Source organism: Podarcis pityusensis (assembly GCF_964106645.2).
Source record: "Podarcis pityusensis genome assembly, chromosome: 9".
Taxonomy (NCBI): Eukaryota; Metazoa; Chordata; class Lepidosauria; order Squamata; family Lacertidae; genus Podarcis; species Podarcis pityusensis.
Window position 1 is genome coordinate 76885931 of NC_138034.1, and position 21376 is coordinate 76907306.

Sequence of the window (21376 nt, forward strand, 5' to 3'; positions counted from 1 at the left end):
ACTCTTGTGCTTGGATCCTGCTTGCGGCTTCCCCACAGATTCCTATAGGCTTCCCATTGAGGCACCTGGTCGGTCATTGAGAGAACAGGATACTGGATGGGCCATTGGCCTGACCCTGTTTCATTCTTATATATCCTGACATGTGTTTCAAAAAGTTTCCAAGGGGGCAAGGATGTCACATTGTGTGGCTGGATGCATTGCTTAAGAACATAAGAAGAACCTGCTGGATTAGGCCAAAGGGGGCCCATCTAGTCCAGCAGCCTGTTCTCACACTAGCCAGAGGTTTGTGGGAAACCAACAGTAAGCAGGATCCAAGCACAAGAGCAACACTCTCCTCTCCGGCAGTTCTCAGTAACTACCATTCAGGAGCTTGGCTGCCTCTGACTGGGCAAGACAGAGACATCTTTCCCAGGGCCTTGCAGTGAGAAGGAACCACTTTGCAGGAATGAGTAGCCTTGGGAGATTTCCCAGCAACAACCCCCCCCCCCCAGCTAATAAGTGTTTCCTGGCACCCAAGAGATCCATCCTTTGTTACTTTCCTTCCTTGTTTGCCAGAAAGCCTTATCTGCGAGAGCCCAGCCTTTGATCTTAAACATGACTTTAAGAAATCAAAGCACGGAGGGTGGGAAAACCAGAAGTTAAGAGGCAGGATGGATTGAGCTAAGGTGCAAAGGTCCATGGATGTCACTCAGAGCTTTTTCTAAGTGGGTCACTAGCCAATCCAGGCATCAGAATGAGCAGGGTTGACCCACAGCAGGCGTGGGGAACTTTTGGCAAAAGTTCCCTCCACCTGCCTTGTTCTATTTGCAAGCCCCGACAATCAGCTGCTCAGGGTAACTTCCCAAGGGCAATGCTTAAAGGTAAAGGTAAAGGGACCCCTGACCATTAGGTCCAGTTGTGGCCAACTCTGGGGTTGCGGCGCTCATCTCGCTTTATTGGCCGAGGGAGCAGGCGTACAGCTTCCGGGTCTTGTGGCCAGCATGACTAAGCCGCTTCTGGCGAACCAGAGCAGTGCATGGAAATGCCATTTACCTTCCTGCTGGAGTGGTACCTATTTATCTACTTGCACTTTGATGTGCTTTCGAACTGCTAGGTGGGCAGGAGCAGGGACCGAGCAACGGGAGCTCACCCCGTCGCGGGGATTTGAACCACCAACCTTCTGATCAGGAAGTCCTAGGCTCTGTGGTTTAACCCACAGCACCACCCGCGTCCCTTAGCTTAGCCCTTTGCAAAGCCTGGCGGTCAGCTGAGGGACAGGACTTCTGTGCACCAAAGGGGTCACCTGGTGACACTTGCCAGACACAGCCTGTTCCCCAGGCCATCAAACTATCCAGCAACAATTAAACGCAGTAGCCAATAAATCCCAAGTTCTAGGATATGGTAAGAGTACAGTGGTACCTCAGGTTACAGATGCTTCAGGTTACAAACTCCGCTAACCAGGAAGTGGTTGCTCCAGGTTAAGAACTTTGCCGCAGGATAAGAACGGAAATAGTGCGTTGGCAGCGCAGTGGCAGTGGGAGGCCCCATTTGTGAAAGCACACGTCAGGTTAAGAACTGTTTCAGGTTAAGAGTGGACCTCTGGAACGAATTAAGTTCCTAACCCGAGAAACCACTGTATATTTATTTGTTTCATTTATTTCATAAAATGTATACATCGCTTGATTGTAAGAAAAACCTCAAAGTGGTTTACAAAAAGATGAAGCAATTAAATAATAAGCCAAAATTTACAACAATAGTTGAATACAGTTGTAATAGTTGAAAACATACAAAAAGTTAAAATACTAAAGAAAAGGTTAAATTCCAAGCATGTGCATAGACTGGTCTAAACAAGAACTTTTTCAGCAGGTGTCAAAAAGAGGACGACGAAGGCGCTTGCTTGATATCGAAGAGGCAGGGAGTTTGAAAGTGCAGGTGCCGCCACACTGAACAACCGAGTTTCTACAAAGGCAGAACAAGTATCATGAGCCACCTGAAGTTGTCCCAATTCTGCTGACGAAAGAGGTCAGTTGGGTGAATGTGAGGTAAAGTGATCTCGTAGGTAAACTGGTCCCAAGTTGTCAAGGGCTTTCTATACTAGTAGTAACTGAGAGTTTATTAGCACATACTGTGTGGAAATCCAGAAATGTTAAACTAGGGGACTCCCCACCCCGTCCCAGAACTCAGCTGACGCATGGAAAGAGGTTCAGGTGTTATGACCAGGCTCTCAATTTAATCGCCTGATAATGTTTAAGGATTTGGGAAACTGGAACGCTGTGAAGGTATCAGGACAGGAGACAAGGCTGGGTCATTGATGATTCTAAACCAAGGTGGTTTTATGTCGTCCCCAAAGGGCTTGTTCTGCTCCCCGACCCACAATCTGGCCTTGCTATGAGGGCAGAGGTCTGTGAAACTGTGGGCAGAGGTTGTCTGAGAATAATTCTGGGGTATGTTGTCCTCTGTCAGCCAGCGATAGACAACTGTTCTTTCCTCGCCATGTAAGGATACCAGAGCATTATTGAAAGTATTCATTCATGGGTTGCAATTTTTGCCCTGGAATCAGTAACTCTTTTCAGTAATCCCTGTGCAAAACACATCCTAAATAGGTGCAAGTCATATAGGCATCAGGGTGTTTTATACATTGCTTGGCAATAATTTCAAAGTGGGCTAAGATAATTCCCTTAAATAACTTGTTGACATTTTGAATCGCATACATCAAACGAGGTTAATTTTGACGGCAGAGGGCCTTCTCGGTAGTGGTGCCCTAACTGTGGAATGGGGTATAAATAATAAAGTTGTTGCTGTTGTTGTTGTTGTTAACTCGCAAAACATTAATACAGTGGTACCTGTACACTTCAGGTTACAGACTTCGCTAACCCAGAAATATTACCTCGGGTTAAGAACTTTGTGCGGCGGCAGCAGGAGGCCCCATTAGCTAAAGTGGTGCTTCAGGTTAAGAACAGTTTCAAGTTAAGAACAGACCTCCAGAACGAATTAAGTTCTTAACCCGAAGTACCGCTGTAGAGCTGATGTTTGGAGTATAAAAAATGTATTTCATGTGTACAGAAGGCCAACAAATGCAAACTCTCTATTTATTTTGCAATGTGAAAGTTACCATTTGTTGCATGTGAAAAGGGATATTTCATATAGTTGTAAGCTTACACTCTTTTACCAGAGTCAGCGGAGAAGCTCCGGCAAGTCTGAGACCCTTCCACCTCTGCAATTCTATGGTTCTACGAGGCGGGCTTTGATGGCCCCCTTCAGGATTCCCCAACTGCTCTGTGAGTCTGGCTTCAACCTTTCCCTCTACAGGAGAGCAGGATTCTGACTACTGTATCTCTGCAGCCTCCAGTGACAAGATATATATGAGCCCCAGCCAGAGAAATCACATCAAGGTGTGCAGCTCAGAGCTCCATCGCTTTCTCCTCAGGTCTGTGGAGCTTCGGCAGCACAGGTGAATAATTGCTTCGGGGGCTCTGTGAGCAGCCGAGGCTGCAAGGGAGAAAGGCATATTGCTAACTCCTCCTTTATTTCTCATGGGGAAGCAGCCATCCTTGCGGCAAAGGCCGCCAGAAGTTCTGCAAGCCCCTACACGGGGAAGTTAAGACAGGGTTGCCATATTTCAGTCAACTTTTCCAGACGTACGGCAACCCTGAGTTAAGATTCCCCCTGGAAGCGGAAGCACGGCCCAAACACTCTGGGAAAAGCAGCGGCAGCCCTAATGGAAACAGATGGGGCTGAGTTGTCCCTCTGTGGGGTCATTAACACTTCCCTTTGTCACAGCGACGTTGAGCAATAAGGCCGCCCGGCCCCATCCGTGGCAAGATCCAATAACCTGTCCCGTCGGCAGAGAGACAGATGAGCCCCTAGGAGGGGATGGCGGGATGACAATTTGTCATCCCTGGTGCGGCTTCACCTTGGGCGGAGGAAATGTGATCAGAGCCCAGCGGCCCCTGCCACCGTCCGCTGCGGCCCCCGTGGCACAACGGGGAGAGTGGCGGTGATTTACAGCCCCGTCGTCCTAATTGCCTCCTGCCCGGCAGGGTAATGGATGGCCTCGTCGCGCTGATGGATGGCTCTCGCGGAGCTTCATTCAGTTAGGGGGCCTAATAAGTGTGGCTCCTGGAGGAGGGAAGGGAAGATGGAGAGCGTGTCAGAAAGGAGGGGACCTGTCTAGACCAGGCAGGGCAGGCGAGAAGTTAGGAGGAGGTCCAGAGGTGGACCACAGGACGCGATGGGGAAGCTGCTGGGCTGGGAGATGGGCAACTCTGAAGGCAGGTGCTCAAGAGGGTTTGATGGTTTTGACCCTCAAGTCAAACTGCATGGGGCTCCTCACCTGGCAGGGCTCTCCAGAGCTCACCTTGAGCTCTTGCCGCTGGAGACTGAAACCAGAGCAAGTTTCTGCATGAGAAACAAGTGATCTGCCCATAAGCCAGGGTTCCACATCTTCCATACCTTGGGGTGGAGGAGTGAAGATGGTGGCACACAGCTTCTTGACTACATCTCTTCTTCAGGAACGCCCATCACTCTTTGGAGAAGCTGAAGAAGCCTCTTGACACACAGTGAAAACCATGCTCAAGGCGGCTGGCAACATATCAAAAATTGCATAACTACAAGCATAACAATAGTGGTCACAAACGTATCAAAAAGGACACGGCTGAATTAAACTTTGCAGTGTTAAATGGTGTGAGGCAGGCAAGCGAACACCAGGGAGAAGGCCTTGTCTGCAGTGGCCCCTGCTCCACGGAGGGAACAGCCGTCAACTAGGTGGCCGTTTTGGTGCCAAGTGATGCCCCCTTTTCTCCCCCCACGCCTTCCAAATAACCCAGATGCTCTGGGCCTTGGTTTCTTACACAGAGGATGCCACAGGTTCTGGTTTGTTGCATTTCTGTAGGGCTGTCATTCCCCTGCATTTTAATGGTTTTGTTTCACTTCCTACTCTGTTTGGTTTTTTATTGCAATAAGTTAATGACGGCTACTAGCCATGACGGTCATGTTCCCGCTCTGACTCTGAATACCTGCTGCTGGGAATCGCAGGTGGGCAGAGGGCTGCTGGGCTCACCCCCCCCCAAAGCAGCTGGCTGGCTACCGCGAGATCAGGAGGCTGGTGTCTTAACCCCTCTGCACAAATCCAACCCACAAATCCAACTCAGTGGTGTAACATTGGAAAATGCCAATCACTTCTCCTACCTCGGCAGTTATCTTTCTACAAGGGCCAACACTGATGTCGAAATCCAGCATCGCCTGAGCTCTGCGAGTGTGGCTTTCTCCCAGTTGAAGTGCAGAGTATTTGAGGACCGGGACATTCGCAGGAAAACCAAAATGCTTGTTTACAAAACAATTGTACAATCAACCTTGCTGTATGCTTGTGAAACATGGACCACTTATAAACGCCATCTCCAACTTCTCGAAAGATTCACTCAACAGTGTCTCCGAAATATTTTACACATCACTTTTGAAGACAGGTGAACTAATGCCAGTGTACTGGAAGAAGCAAAGATCACCAGTGTTGAAGCAATGATTCTTCAACATCAACTTCGTTGGACTGGTCATGTTGTGCAGATGCCTGATCATCGTCTTCCAAAGCAACTACTCCATTCCGAACTTAAAAATGGAAAGCGTAATGCTGGTGGTCAACAAAAGAGGTTTAAAGACGGTCTCAAGGCAAATCTTTAAAAATGTAGTATAAACACTGACAACTGGAAAACACTGGCCTGCGAGCGCTCCAGTTGGAGAACAGCCCTTCCCAAAGGTGTCCTGGGTGTAGAAAAAACAGAGCTGAGACGGGAGTTGGGATGCAAGTGAGATGTGCAGGAACAAGCTGATTGCTAGCTTAGCAGAGGCTCTTTTTATTCGCAAGATATGCAAAACCAGCAAGATACATTCAGGGCTTTGCCCTTTACACTTCTCCAATCCCAAGCCCCCTGGGTGTTGCCTTGTTATCTACGCAACCTGCTCCACCAAGTCATGTTCCCATTACAGGGAGAAATGCACAATACCTTTGCAAAGGAGGTAAAGGTCAGTACATGGAAGACAGCTGAGGAGACAAAAGGTCAAGGAGTGGGCATGGCGGCTAGACAGCTGTGGCTTGTCTGATGCTGTGGGGGAGGGTGTGCCCTCACCCTGCGATGCCATCCCTACAATGGGCTTTGAAGGCACTCGAACTCAGGACGCAAGAGAGAAACGTGCTAAGAGGAAGGCCGCTTGGCAAATCCACACCATGATCAACTCCCGCTCAGAAACCAATGTCCCCACTGTGGAAGGACGTGTGGATCCAGAATTGGCCTCCACAGTCACTTACGGACTCATTTTTAAAAACGTGTTTATGGAAGACAATCTTACGCAGCTACGAGGGATCGCCAAAGAAAGACTGCTGTAGATACTATATATTTTTGGCATCTTTATTTTAGTCCTTCTTATGATTTATGTGAAAATTGTTCAACTTTGCTGCGTGCTTCTGGATGCATTTTGTTTATTGTTTATGACTACTTTTGCAATTATGCAAATCTTTCCACGCTGTGAGCTGCCTTGAGCAAGGTCTTAACTATGGGAAGGCAGCATAAAAATAAAATGATGATGAAGACAATTCAATGGGCCTCCTTTGGCTTGATCCAGCAAAGCCCGTTGTATGTTCTTGTATTTCCCAGAGAACTTCGTGGTGTGGGGTAGCAGAGGAATAGAAAGAAACATTTCAGATCTCTTTTGAAATCCATGTGTAAGTGGCTTATTCATTTAGTTAAGTACTGTCATATTCCCTTGCTCACTTTACAGCAAGCAAACTCAACCCTTTCCCATCTTGTTAGATTTTGGTGGAAAGTCTCCGTATGAACTGATCTGTTTCTCGCCTCATTTAAAACCAAGCTCTCTTTCCCCTGTGGATCATTGTTCTCCGGTCATCACCTGCATTCTGGTCAGTGTGGCTTCCAAAGCCCTGCTGCTGAATTTCCTGAGACCTCAGCTGAACAAAGTTTCCTAGAGCAAGAAACAGTTTAGCAGCGCCCCCACCAAGTGTGTGAACCTTGGTTCGCTCGCAGGACACAGAAGAGAGCAGAGAGCTCAGATCTAAGGTCTTGCCAGCAGGTCCGGCTGCTCAGTCTCCTCTTTTGCGAAAAAGGAGAGCAAGGAAACAAAATGCACAGAGAAGAATCACACTTCATTCTGCACTTAAAGGGTGGCAACAATTTTGTCCTTGCATCAACTGTTCAGAAATGTGATTGAAAATAAATACATTTTATGTTGTAGTATTCCGTACTTCCAATTGTGGGTGAAGTGGTGAGGACAGGAGAGGGGAGCCCTGAACCCAGGACTAGACTCAGTTCTATCTAGAGAGGATCTCCCCATCACCTCTCATTGTTAAGATGTTTGCACACAACTCAGCAAAGGGCAGGCAATGTGCTGGAATACTGTCTCCTACCGGAATGACTCTGATGCTTTTTGTATGGGGAATGTTGATGTTCCGCAAGTTATTGATTATATGTGGGTTGTTCTTTTGTATCAGCAGCACCTCTTATTTCCGCCTCTGAATGACAGGTCTTCAAAATATGTGCTATCAGTTCGATTGATTCAGAATTCACATACCAGAGGTGTTTGCTGGGATTATCAAACTACTCTCTGCCTGGATCTTCAGCCCTGCCTTACTCCCATGTTAAGTGAGCAGTTTTTGTTGGTGCCCATCGATTCCACTGGCAGACCCTTGGCCAGGTGGGGGGCAAGGGGGGGTGTATCTGGAAAGGGGAAGATGGAGAGGCTAACTTTTTGCCTTCGTGTTCTTACCTTTTAAAATAACTAATTTGGTTTGCACAGGAAGGTACAAATTATTATTCAAATAAAACAAGTGGCGGGGCGGGGGGGGGGGATCGTTTCTTTAAGGGAGCCACAAGATTTCTCCTTGCTATAAAAGCCAGATCCGTGTGCAGGGAGAGAGCGAGGTGGATCTTGTGAGTGAGAGAGAGAGACTTGCAGGCAACCCAGGGAGAGGTGCTCAGACAAAAGTGCTCACTCACACTCTTGGATGACATGGTTTTTAATAAAAATTACGACAGAATAATAAATGTACAGTTCAAATCAACATGCTAAAATATCTAATGCCATTCAGACAGCAGCCCCATGCAGCCCCCCCTTTCCCCCCTTCTTAAGATCAGTAGCTGTTCTAGCCCTCTCCGATAGAAATCCCTTTAAAGTTAAAACTTAAAATGTACTAAACATTTCACCCTTTTTGTGCAATGACTTGTGCAAAAAAAGCTGTTTTCACCACATTAGTTTACAAAATACTCCCCTCAAAATAAAAAACGGAAGACACCCAGAAAACAAAAAAGCACACAGATAAATGAGCAATTAATAAACGTACTACTGAGAAGCTCATGTGTCGGGTGCGGTTGTGGTAGTTTTGGGGCCACAAACAAGTGGTCTTCTGACTGCTTCTAAGATGTGCTATGTGGTTGAGACCCAACGCCTGGTGCAAGCCACTTCTCAAAGGATTTCCAGGTGTGTGGTGAATTATGCCGTGGCTGTTGCGGTGCTCAGAAGACGGCTCCACCAAAAATCTACCCAAAAACGGGCCATGAGAGCTGGCTCTTGCGATGGTCTGTGTGTCAAGCCAAAAGGACGGGCACTACTTGCTTCCAGAGGCCCCGGAAGAGGCCAAACCATTCGCCTACTCTTGACCGCCTGCCCTGGACGGCCAGACTCCCAGACAGTGGCAGTAAAGCATTTGCTTCCTTACAACCACCCCAGTACGATCACATTTGCAAGCCCTTAATGGAAACGGTTTCTGCAGGAACAAAGAGCCCGGCTTTAAAAAAATAGCAACAATTTAAAAAATACCTACATACAAAAGGAATATTTAAAAACAAAAAACACAAACGGCAACAATACAATGGAGAGGGGTTTTTCTTTTTTCCCTTGTGAGTTTGAAAAGTGGGGTCAGATTTAACCCAAGTGCAAAACCAGCAAAGAACTTTTGCTTTGATCTCCAGCAAAGTGTCGACAGGAAGGATGTGGGCAGGAGAGGTCCTTGTGAAGGAGGTGGCTGGTGAGGAAAGACCCCCCCTCTCTAGAGCAGCTACAAGCCCCTACAGGCGGGCAAGGGCACTTGTATACGGGGTGCCCAAGAGCATTCCGCCAGTCCTGCCACTCTCAAGTCTTAAAGGGAAGAGGAAGGAGCAGCCAGGACTAAGCCCACTTTGCCACCCTGAGGGGCTGTATGGCAGACCCCAAGAGAGCTGCCCCAGGACCCTGCCTGCAATTCTGCAGGGAGTGCCTGGGCACCACCCCCTAAGCCGCCCCCTGGCAGGTTTCTGCTCGGATTGCCTGGGCAGCCAAAGGCTGGTGGCTGTTCTTCACACACACCCTCCCCACTTCACACACACCCTCCCCACTCCTATTAATAATTATACTTCTCACCCGCCCCGTCTCTCCCGCTTTGCTTCTCTAAAGGAAGCCGACTCACTCTCGCTCGCTCTGCCGCAATGATTAATTCCCTTTTGAAGGGACGGGACTGTATTGCCTGGAACCAAACGCTAATTGGAAGCAGAGCACCAAAATTCCGTTGCTCATCCCCGTTATGCGATGGGCGGTTTGGAGTTGGACCCTACTGAAAGCGGACACTCAGGACAAATATCTCCTTTAGCTCCAGAGGGGTTTCCCCCCTTCTCACGCCAACCAGCCTTTTCTCCGGATCAGGGCCAGGAGGGGTTCAGTTTGGGCTGCTCTGCGGATAAGCTGGTCCCACCCAGATCCGGCAACCCTCTTTCCATCAAGCACCATGGAGGCTGGAAGGAGGGCCTGGTCGGAGGCTGCGGGATGTTCGTGGCTGGCTGGGGTCTCCAGCGGAGTCTCCCTTCTGGCTTTTGCTCAGGAAAGCAAAAGGAATGGGCTGGCTCCTGACACAAACCGAGGCCTCACCTGGAAGCAGCCAGCTTGGGAACTGGGAAGCCTTCGAACTCCAGGCCTGCCTGCTGGCCAGCTTTCCCCTACTCCCAGGACAGGATCCCCACCCCCACCCCCGGGGACCTGGTGTCAGTTTTGCAGAGACCTGCTTCATCCCCCTCGCTCCTCCCATCCCCTGTTGCCAGCTTCACCCCACCCCACGCCAAAGAGACCTGGTCAGAAGAACAGAACAAAGATTCACCATGGAGGGACAAATCTACCTGCACCAGCTCAACTGGGGGGGGAAAGCCTCTCGCAGAGATCATCCCCTTTCCCTTTTGTGCCCCCAAATGTAAGAGGGTGTGGAACACCTGCGGCTGCTGCGTCCAAAAGGAACTTGAGCTGAAAATGGCCATCAAATTCCCCCCCACAGGTGATGTCTGGCTGGAGGGGCGAGATTCTGGGATATGCGGGAGAAACATCCAAATCAAAAACATTGGATGGACCCAAAGCCTGCTCCAGTCTCTTCTGCCTTTGGCAGTGGAAAGAGAACCCCCGCCTTATAGGGACAGAGGCGGACAAGGCAAAACGCTGAGGGGGACTCATGTGGTCCTCTAGACAGGGAGGTTTTTTGGCAGTTCCCAACCACATCCACTCCGTCGACAGACATCGTCTCACGGCACACACACACAAACTTTGCCTGCTTCTGTTGGGCTTTTGTCTTCCACTGGAGTCCTGACTGATTCCGATGCCTGCAAGGATTGTGCAGAAATTTGGGACCACCAGATCTTTTTCTTCAGGAGGCCCAGTAAGAAGGCCCCCCACCCCTTTAAGGGCTCAAGGGAGCTCAGGGCAGGAAGACCCCCCCCCATGCCACTAGGAACATTTCTTGAACGAGTGTAACTGCATAGGACAGGAATGGTGCCCTGCAATGGGGGGTAGCCCCCCCTTCCCATTTTTCCCAACGGGCGCTGCCCACCTGTGCCACCCATGGCTGGACAAGCTGCCCATTGGCACTCGGCTGGCAACCCACCTTTCCTAGCCTGATGTAAGCAGAGCTGCCCAGTGGCTCACGCCCCCAAATTTCCCACTGTGGCCACAAGCCTGGCACAAGCCAGCCACCCCCCCCTTTCCCAGGCAGGGAAAGAGGGGGCTCAGGGGACTGGGAAGGGCCCCTCCTTCTGGCTGTGAGATTCTGCTAGGACAAGGTTTTATTTTAAAGGAAGACTCTTCCACCGCATTCCCACAAGCCTCATGACTGCTCCTCCGTAGCTGCAGGCAGCATGGAAGGAAAATGTATTTCCAAGGCAGACCTGGTCACAAAGTGGGGCTCAGGCACCCCTAATGCGGGCAAACCCTTAGAAATGCACCCCTGGGGGACGCTGCTGAACTCACAGGCAAAGAAACATTTAAAAACAGTGTCAGGAGAGCAAAGTGGAAAGGGCCAGGGAAAGCAATTGCCCCAGGTAGGATGGGCAAGGCAGCGGAAGGAAAACAGCCCCACCCCCCAACTAGAGGCCAGTCTGACTCACAGAAGCTTCCTTTCCCGGGGCAGCCATATGGGGAAGAGGTTGATCCCAGTAGATCCCCTTGCCTGCCTTAATGGATAAACAGAACCTGCACCGAAATTACCCTGCTCAAATATCTCCGTTCCTCATTCTTAATGAACTGGCTGTAGGCCTGCAGTGAGAATTGAAATTCGATTTGTAAACAGCCAGAGTTGAAAGGGTGTGTGTGTGTGTTTGTGTGTGTGTGTGCACGCAAAGGTGTGTGTCTCTCTGCTCTCCCAGGAAGTGTAAGGGCCAATTCGCTCAGCTGTTTCCCCCTGGAGAAGTAACCGCCCCACTCAGCTGTCGGTTGCGACGTCACAAAGGGACGCTCTGAACATCACAATGTGCTGCTTTCTGGAAAATACAAAGCAAGGTGCTTGGGGCACAGGTGATGCCGGCTGCCTTGCCAAGATGCCCAGCAACGGAGGCTTCGCGATGCAAACATCACCACCAACCAGCCATGGGAAAGGACCCTCAGCCGATCCTTCTGCTGCAGCCACACCCCGAACAACCAATTCCACATTGCAGGCAAATAAAATGTCTCTTTGCTGAGGCACGTTTGGAGCCACAACCCTTTTTTCAAAAAAGAAACCTGACGCTGTCAGCAAACACCAGAGCAATGGACCCACTGGCATTTGGCTTCTGGAAGGAGTTTACGGGGCTTTGGGCTCCTGGATCATGTCCCAGTCTTGACGAAGAGGCCTCAAATCCTGGGAAGAGGATGATGACGCAGGAACAGTTGGCGCCTGCCAGGCCCTCGCCTCTCCTTCCCCTCCAGCAGCCACGTTTGTCCACGAGGAAGGGCTCCACGAGGAGGGCGCGCTGGTGCCCGGACAAGCCTCCTCTGTGGGCATGCCCCCCCAGCATTTCCCAAGCCCCACCCAGGCAGCCGCGTGGCCCTGCCTGACCCCACCTCACGAGTGGTGGGTGTTGATGAGGCCTCGCAGCTGCTTGGCCACCGTGTCTATCAGCTTCTGCTTGTCCCGCTCGTTCTTCCGGAACTGCGCAAAGACGTTGTTCTTGCGGCTCGTGTCCTTCATCCTGCGCAGGGAGGGAAACCAGAGCGTCACTGCCTCGCAGGCAGAACTGCTGCCCAGGCGTCCGGCTTCCGGGGCTCCCTTTGCCCACAGCAATGCCAGCCGGTGCCCCTGCTGCTGGGGAAGGGGCAGCTGAGAGAGACAGAGCCCCCTTCACCCAGGTGCCAAAGGGGCCCTTTTATTCACCCCCTCCCTCACCCATGAAGCTACACGATTGCCTTTCGCCACGTGCGCCCAATCGACCGCAGAACTGGCTCTGTCACAGGTGCCACAAATACCCATTCTGCATTTGTAAGAACTCCATATTTTAGTGGAACTTTGGAACTCCCTGCCTATGGGCACCAGGCAGGTGCCTTCACTGTGGGATGTGATACATAAGTAGCAGTCAAAGACAACATTCCTTGATTTCCTAGAGTGGACATGCAAGGGGATGTTTGGTCCAGTCAGTCGAAAACTTCCTGTTTCCTCCTGACTGGGACATACTTCCTCTTGCATGTGACTAGAGGTGGGCGTGACTGTACCTGTGCAGGTAACAAAAGCACAAGGCACACAGCCCTCCTCCCTTTTTTTTCCCATCTTCCTTTCATTGTGTGAACTGCAGTGACTGCCAGTCTGCAATCACTGGGATGAGATCCACATGTACATACTTTGTAACTAAGTCTGCCTTCAGGGATCCAACTGTGAACTGAATGTGAGTAAACTACTTTTATATACTTTACACAAGATTGTGGCATGTTTATTCTTTTAAGAGAGATATAAGGGAACTTACCAGGTCACTAATATTGAGAGGCTTAAACAAGCCTGCAACCAGCTATCCGCTGTGCGTTTAAAGGGGAATGTAAAACTCTGCTATGTTATGGAACTTGCTAGCGCAAGTTAGGAAGGATATTAATAAATAATATATCCTCTCCTGCCTCCCTGAACATTCCCACATTCACTGTACTCTTTCTGGCGCCTGCTAGAAGCCTTTCAGTTTAAAAAAGCCTACCCAGACGTTTAGAAAGCTGGTGCGAATATTAATTTGTTTTTAGTGAGTCGTTATTCTGAATTCCTGAAAGTCATAAATTATTGTTGATTTTCCTTAGGGATAATGCTACTGCTTTATATTTTTCTGTAAACCACCGTGAGCTTTTCTTTAAAAATCAAATGCTGTATAACTTTTATGAAATAATAATAGCACTTCTAATGGACAGAGCAAATTGGGGTCTGCCCCTGCTTCCAGAGAGGGGTCTATCCTGCCCCTGAGGATTCAGCCCTCGGCTCTCTGCATTGCCCAGGGTGGGCGGGTGATTTGTGAGGACCTGAGGCTGCAACACATGACAGAGCTTTGGGAACTGGGTTGTGGTGGCTCTCTAGGCTGTTAAGAGGGAATTCATACCACATACCAGATCCGCTGCCCTGCAGATCCCATGAATTCAGGAGGGCGCCCAATTGATGAAAGGTACACAAGACAGATTTCTGAAGGCATGAAGTGGGCTTCCTTAGAGAAGGGAGAGGGCTCAGGAAAACCTCTTAGGCGTGTGGTTTTAAACCAGTGTGCTGTGGCCCCCTGGGGTGCCCTGAATGCTGGTCAGGGGTGCCACGGGCAACACTGGCCTCTGTCCCCCTTTCCTTCCCTCCCTCCTCTGGTGCCCTCTTGCATCTCTGCCTCCCAAAGGCTTGCACAGACATTTACTGCAGCAGCCCTGGCTATAAGCTCTGCAGATGAACGGTGCCTGTGAGAAGCACCTCTCTTTGGGGCAGGGTGGGGGGCAGCTCAGAGACCAGGGACAGCAGCAGCGGCTGCCCAGGGAATCTCCCAAGGAGAGGGGAGAGGAGAGGAGGGCACACTCCGCAAAGGAAGGTGTTCAAAAAAGGGTGAGAGGCTGCCAGCTTTGCAGGCAAGGGGTGACCTAACTGGGCTCCTGAGCCCCACAGCAGAGCCACAGCAAGAATGTAATTGGTTAAGGGAGCCATGGACCCAAGAAGGTTGAAATCCTCTGTCTTATGCCCTTACTTGGTCTCCAATTACTCAGCAGTTACAGCCCCCAGAAAAAGGGGTCAACAGCAAACTTCTCTTGAACACATCCTTCTCTTATTTGGGTGTGGGATTTTTGACATTAAGAAGCGTGGTCCCGGCTGCTTACTAAAAATCATTTTGAAACTTCTGAGTAGGGAAACTGCCTTCACGCATGGGGCAGGAAATGGGGCAGGTGGAGGGCTACGGCAGCCTAGCCGAACCCAGCACCTTCCAGACATTTTGGTCAAGCAGACTGGGAGTCACGGGAGTTGTAGTCCAAAACATCTGGAAGGCTCTGGACTGGGCTAGGCTGCTCCACGCCAGGCAACCCACCAGCGGAACATCAGGAATAAATTATGGGATTTGTGGGGGACATCCGAGTGTGCTTGAAGCCTGACGAAAGGGTCTTGGTACCCGGCTGGGTCTCCCTGTGGGGCTATCGGGCTACAAATAACAGCACAGGTAGGAGGGAATTAATGGCCAGACGCCTTTGCCAAAACCCTCCGCCAAAGCCCTCCTCAAACCGCCCCACGTTTTGTTGGAAGCTCATCTCTAAATACAGAGCAACCCTGGCTGAAATTGCCATCCCGCTTGAAACGGCAATTAGCGGATTGGAGATGATATAGTTACCAGGAGGGGCTGCTTTCAGAAGGACCTGGTGCCTTTCGGCCACTGAGTGCTCCACTTAAATTGCACAATAAAAGGACTCACAGGGAAGAAAACTAGAGGAGCCCCCAAACGAGCCACATACTTACTCTCGCGATATCCTGTGGAAGTGAGGAAGGAGAAAGAGAGAGAGAGAAACTGAGAGAGGAGTTAAGAAGTGGCTTCTCTGGCCACTGGCCGCCTGGGCAAATCTACTCCAGTGACCCTGCAAGCCATTCTGGTCCTGAGAGATGGAGGGAGGGAAGGAGGGAGGTGGGATGACCGAGCAGCAAGGATCCGCCACCAGCAACCAAGCCAGGACTTTGACACACATGCGCTGAGCTGGGCCCCAGAGCAGCAAAGCAAGAGGGGAATGCGGCAAAGGGTCCCTGGGGAGTGGATGGCGCCATTTTGCCCAGGGAGGCTCCTCTGCCCAAGCCAGGAAGCATCACCCAGGTGGGCTGGCAAAAGAATGAGCAGCACAAAGGAGGGAAGTCGGAGCAGGTTGTCAGGCTCTTGGGAAGTGTTACGCTTTGACAGGCGTCCATTATGACTTCTGGGGACTGACCCAGGCCTTGCCCACCTGCCAAAGGTGGCTGGTGGGAGGTGGGGGGAGATAAAGACATGGTCCACTGGGCCAAAAGGATCCCCACCCCTGTTGTACTGGCACAATTGCAAAGCACCCAGCATCCTCCCCAAAATTGATTGGCTGCTGCCCAGTCAAAGAGAGAAGGGCAGGGATCCCGTTCCTCAACATCCAGCTGTGTGGAGTTGAGAACCACTTTTCACTTCCAGCGAGCCAAGCCACCGGGGAAGGCAAATAAGCACCTCCTGGTGACACCGGCAGTGGCGAGTGCGAATTCAGCAGGGAACCTGCATCAGCATTGGCAACTGCGTTCATTCCCATGGGGGGAGAGACATTAAATAGTGCCATTAAGAGGGACTTTGCATGCTTGGTCAATCTGCACCCTCTCCAAGAAGAACTGGGCATCCCACACAGAAGGACAATGTCAGTCAGGTTGCCTAGCCAATGAAGTGTATCAGTTATATATACCTGTTTCTAAATTTCCTGATTTCATTTGTATATTGGATTCTTCAATCGATCAATTCATGCATTCTTATAATTAAATGAATATGAACTGGAAGCAAAGGCTATGCAGTTTAATGGGGTGATGTGGGAGAAGTCTGTGTTGGATTATCACTGTCCAACATGCTCTGGCAATGCCCTAATGTGCAGAGCGGTCTGTTTGCGCACACCTCTGTGTGGAGCCCTGGTGATTTCTGCACACTTCTGCCAGCCAGCTCGCTCTGACCGCCCCATGCGCACACACAAAGCGAAGACGAGCGGCGGCGGCGGCAGGGAAACCACCCCTGCGCAAGACACACAGAACAGCACAAACACGTCACAGCCATGGCAAGAGGCTCCGGGGCAGAGGGCAAGAGGTGCTCAGCGGCCCAGCAGCCTCAACGCAAGCAGCAGCAGCAGCCACCCTCCACCCTCCTGGAAGGCCAGGCCAGGCAGCGGAGGCGATGGAAGGAGCCCCCAGAGGGAACGCGGCTGCTTGTCAAAGCAAGCGTGGGAGCCAGGAAACCATCGGAAGAATGTCTCGGCTGAGGCACTCACTTTTCCAGCAAGATCAGCGCTGTTGTGGGATTCACACGAAGGTATTTGCAGGTCGGCTGCCCGTAGTCGGCCAGGTATGTAGACCAATCCCACTGGAGAAACAGATCTAAGAGCTGAAACAGACAGAGAGAAACAGGTCACAGCTCAGAGGAACACGGAGGGGGGGCACACATTTGGAGATGAAACCCGGCCTCCAGAGGAGGGGCTGCTGATGCCCTTGGCTCTGGGCTTTGCCAGGGGCTCCCTGCCCCAATGCCTCACATGTAAAATGGGAATGCCAGCAGCCGACTACACAGGGCTGTTAGGAGGGCCGCTGGCAAGGATGCTTTGAGAACTGGGATATTCTTTTTGGGAAAGAGTCAGCAAGGGTGAGTGTGTTCCCCCCCACCCCGAATTCCATAATGTTTTCTGACCCAAGGCAGTCTGCACTCACAAAGCGCTACAGAGGCAGGGAGGCAAAAGGAAAGGAGGATCCGGTTCAGCGTGTTTCTGCTTCCAAGGGGAGCAAGCAGCCGGTCAGGCCTGGGCTGTGGGGTTGGGGCAGTGGTAGGGAAAGATGACTGGCACAGGAAACCAGGGGCAAAGTGGGGCTGAGCAGGAGGAACAAAGGACCAAGAACCCAGGGGAGCCAAGGGGCAGAAAAGGCTGTGCCAACAGTGCCCAGGCTCCCTGAAAAACCAAGCGCCACAGAGGGGGTGTTTCCCTATCCAGAGGCAGCCTTGTGCCGGGAGAGGAACCAGAAACTCTGCATCCTAAAGGAAATACACGTCCCTTGGTCTGATGACTTGGGAAGTAACAGGGCATAGATGAGCAAAGGTGCCTAATTCTTACTTAGAGGAAAGTTTATTTGTATTTTCAAAGGTTAACTGTTACACCACAAACTGGAAATCTCTACACATGAGCCTTGGGCTCCTCAGGAAAACACCTTTCCCTTGGGGCCAGAAGAAGATCAATCAAGCTGGCAATGGCCAGAGTTGTGCAGATGCCATTAGAGGCACCACCCTGCCCTTCCTTGTTGCGGTCAAACAGCTTTTGCCAACCTGGTTCCTGCCAGGTGTTTCGTACTACAACTCTGTAAGAGCCGATGGGACCTGTAGTTTAGCAGGGGGCACCAGGCCTGGGAATGTGGCACTGGAGTTTCTTATGGCACAGTGTGCAGGAGGAGGGTGGCAGAAGGGGGTGGTGGCACTGCCGTGCGAGAAGCCACCTGTGATTGCGCAGGGCCGGCGCAAAGTGTGCAGAAGCCCAGACAACAGGGCGACAGCCTCCCGGTCACAACTAAGCAGAGTCTAGACATTGCAAGCCGCGCATTTTGGACACCCTCAGATCCGGCTGCAGAGCCCACCGCCCGCGGGCAGAGGAGCCAGGGTCAGGCCAATTTGTCCTCTGGTGATTGTGGTGTCCCCCCGCTCTGCGCCACCGGGCGCCCTCCCCCAGCGCATCCCCCTGGGGAGCAGAGAGCGGCTTCCTCCTCGGGCTCGCCCCACCCCAGCGCCACGAAGGGGAGCGGCAGTGATGGATGGCCTGTGTGTTTTACAGCCGTTGAGCCCTATCCATCTTGTGGACACGCGGCCTCTGGCTTGCGATGCCTTCGAGGGCTCCCTCCTTCCCCTCGCGCAGGGCGGCTGCTGCGCTCGCAGAGCAACCAGAGGGGCGGGAAGTTCTCTCGCCAGGAACTCTGACAATGCAAGACGATTTATCTGTCACATAAACGCGGTTTTATTGGTTTTACTGTTTAAACTTTTCACCTCCGCAACTAAATCGGGGGCAGCGGGGGGGGGGGGAGGAGAGAAGAGCCTTTTGCACAAGGGCATCCCTGAAGCCCAGGCTCCTCCACGCATTCTGGCAGCCACCTTCTGGGGCAGATTCCAAAATAAAAATATGCAAATACCATTAATTCTTCAAACCAGAGAGTCGGCGGTGCAGCTCCATAAATCAAACTTGACAGCCCAGAGCGCACCAGGGTGGTGGGGGGGGGAGGGGAGAGGGGGAGCCGCAGTTTGCAAGTTCAGTGGGGGCTGCGTGGCTCAAGCGCTGCGGCTGTCGGTGTTTCTGCATGCCGTGCAGAGAGACGTGCAGGAGGGACGGCGGTGACCGTAAACCTGGTGCATGTCAGGGAGACAAGGCGGCTGGCTGGGTGGGGGACCTGGGATGGGGAAGAGAGGGAGAGGTCCCAGAGAGTTCAAGGTGTTTTCAGTGCCAGATCCTCCGTCAGAAGCTCTTCCAAGACCTGGGATTGCACTCTCAGGGCCGGGGCGGCGGGGGGGGGGGAGGCCTTCAGCCACAACTTTCTGTTTCACCCCAAGATGCTGCATGCAGCAGACCCCATCCCTCAAACTGACTGACACCCCCAACTTCATCCTCCAACTTGGATGTCTTCAATAGAGGAATGGGTCCATTCATGAAGGAGACGGCCACTGACGGCTACCAGCCTTGATGACTATATTCTGCCTCCACGGCTGGAGGCAGCGATGCTCTTAAACCCAGTTGGTTTTTAAAGCACAGGAGCGGAAAGGGCTCTTGTGCTCAGCTTCTGCATGCATCTGGCTAGCCCTGTGAGAACAGGATGCTGGACTAAACAGACCACTGGCCTGATCCTGAAAGGCTCTTCTTAAGTTCAGCCCTTCATTGTGCTACAGTATGGGTCGGCAAACTAAGGCCTGGGGGCCAGACCCGGCCCAATTGCCTTCTGGAGCCGGCCCACAGACAGTCCAGGAATCACCATGTGGATCGGCATGGGGATTCTGATTGTTTGGGCTGCGCATTCCCCGCCCCCCTCACACACACCGCAACGGAACCTCCTCCCTCCCTCCTCCTGGCTTCTCCCTGCCCTGCCTAGAGGAGGAAGGGGGCTGGGCTTTGTTGAGCAGCGGTTGGCTGAGCGCCATTTTAAGCAGCCCCTCTCCGGAGCCAGCCCTTTTGCGCCACTCATCGTCCCTCCGCTGCCGTCGCCGCCAGCCCCTGCCGCTCGCAAGGCACAGGTAAGCAGCCACCGGGGCTCAACTGGTGCTGTGGAGAAGGGAGGGGAGAGTCAGGGGGGGTTCTTTCAAAATATAGTCCGGTCCCCCACAAGGTCTGAGGGACAGTGGCCTGGCCCCCTGCGGAAAAAGTTTGCTGACCCCTGTGCTACAGTCAGAAAACCAGAGCCATCTTCAGGGGCTAGGCAGTGCAGCTCTCTCCCCAAGTCTCCTCATGAGGAGGTGCAAGGGTGTGCCTGGGCCCAATCCCTTGAGGAGCAGCCTTGACAGTCTGGCCCTGAAACACTCCTTCTTCCTGGTCACAGCACACCAACTTCCCTTCCAAAGCCCCCCGCCTTTGCCATCACTGGCAGCAGGAGCTGATGGCATCCGGCACAGAGGGCAAAGGGAGGCTTCCCAGAGTCACATGAACATTTGAAAAAGGGGAGGTTTGCATGCAAGCCTGTCCCAACGAGTAACAAAGTGCAAGAATCCCATTAAGCACAATGCAATTACCTTGCACTGAATACGTCAATCTCTCTGCCAGCTCGACACTGGCACATCTACACAGGTTCCGTTAAAACAGTACCAGCCACAATTAAAAGCTCTCCAGCCTAGAGACATCCCAGGTGGATCTACAAGGCTGCTGCTTCTGACACATGACCTTCCAATCGCAGAGCTACTCCCTGCCACGTCATCCCCATCCCGGAGACCACCCACAGCCACGGAGACACGCTATTGCCAAATCCAGGACTCTAAATCAAGCATTGTTTCAGCCAGAACTGCAACGAGAAACTCATTGCCATGCCTGGCCCTGACCTGATCCCAGACATGCAGTCCTTGGAGGGTGAAGCAGCCACCCCACAGCTTGGGGAGCAGACAGGGCTCCCCAGAACCAATGCTGAGGTCCTGTTAGGAGAAGGTGGTGGAGCCACACTCCAAGCATGAACACCGGCACCGAAAGCTCTGGTCCCGACCAAAGAGCAAAGCCACAGCATGTGTCCACAGGCCCAGGGTTGATGTGTGAGGATCCCAAATTAAGGACCTCCTCATGAGTAAGTGATGCCCTTAAATACCTTCCCCACCAGCAGTTTTGGATCGAGGCATAGTTGAAGAAGCCAGAGGATATGAGGCCTTGCTCTTGAGCCTTCTGTTTGCAGGAAGCAACATGAGTTCATCTCCTTCGACCCCAGACTGTGGCCTGACCTTGACCCTGGATGTCGAGTTGGACCAAGTCCAGTTCTCAGTGCTTGACCTCAGGTTGCCTGGACCTCAGAGCACACCCTGCCCTTGTTGGTGATGATTTTGGGAAGAGGCTTAATCCTCTGGGAACCCAGCACCCGCCATGACAGCACCCATGACAGCATGGCACCCCGCACAGCAAGTGGGCAGTGAGTCCACACTGGTGAGCCCCCTGCCCAAGAAAGGGGAGACCGCTCTCCCAGAGAAAATCCCTGGTGGAAAAGAGGATAAATGGAGAGGTGAACCAGTGAGGAAGAACTAAAAACCTTGCAACGTGATTCATTGCCAACTAGCAAGACCACCACCAGGCCGCCAATTCCAGTCCATTGCAATTAGCAGAGGAAAAGGAAGCCCGGAAGCAAACACTTGATCTTTCGGAGGTGAAGCCTTTGGGTCTTCTCTGGTTTCCGTGAGGCTTCCTCCCAAAGGCTGAGCAGACTCGTCCCCAAGTTCACCTTTCGCGGCTCCGGATGCACGTC

The 21376-nt window shown here is 51.9% G+C and overlaps 1 protein-coding gene and 1 long non-coding RNA gene across 2 annotated transcripts in view; one reads left to right on the top strand and one right to left on the bottom strand.

Annotated features, from left to right (window-relative positions):
* The window catches only part of LOC308485481, a 131013-nt gene that overhangs the window by 46115 nt on the left and 63522 nt on the right, over positions 1 to 21376 (top strand). The window lies entirely within an intron of this gene.
* The window catches only part of LOC308485295 (exocyst complex component 6B), a 93391-nt gene continuing 79998 nt past the window's right edge, over positions 7984 to 21376 (bottom strand). Inside the window, exons 11-12 of the mRNA XM_081020974.1 lie at positions 16699 to 16811; positions 7984 to 12434 (exon numbers count right to left, since the gene is read on the bottom strand). Coding sequence (XP_080877100.1) covers positions 12308 to 12434; positions 16699 to 16811 — 240 coding nt within the window. The 3' untranslated portion in view covers positions 7984 to 12307. The remainder of the gene's footprint in view (positions 12435 to 16698; positions 16812 to 21376) is intronic.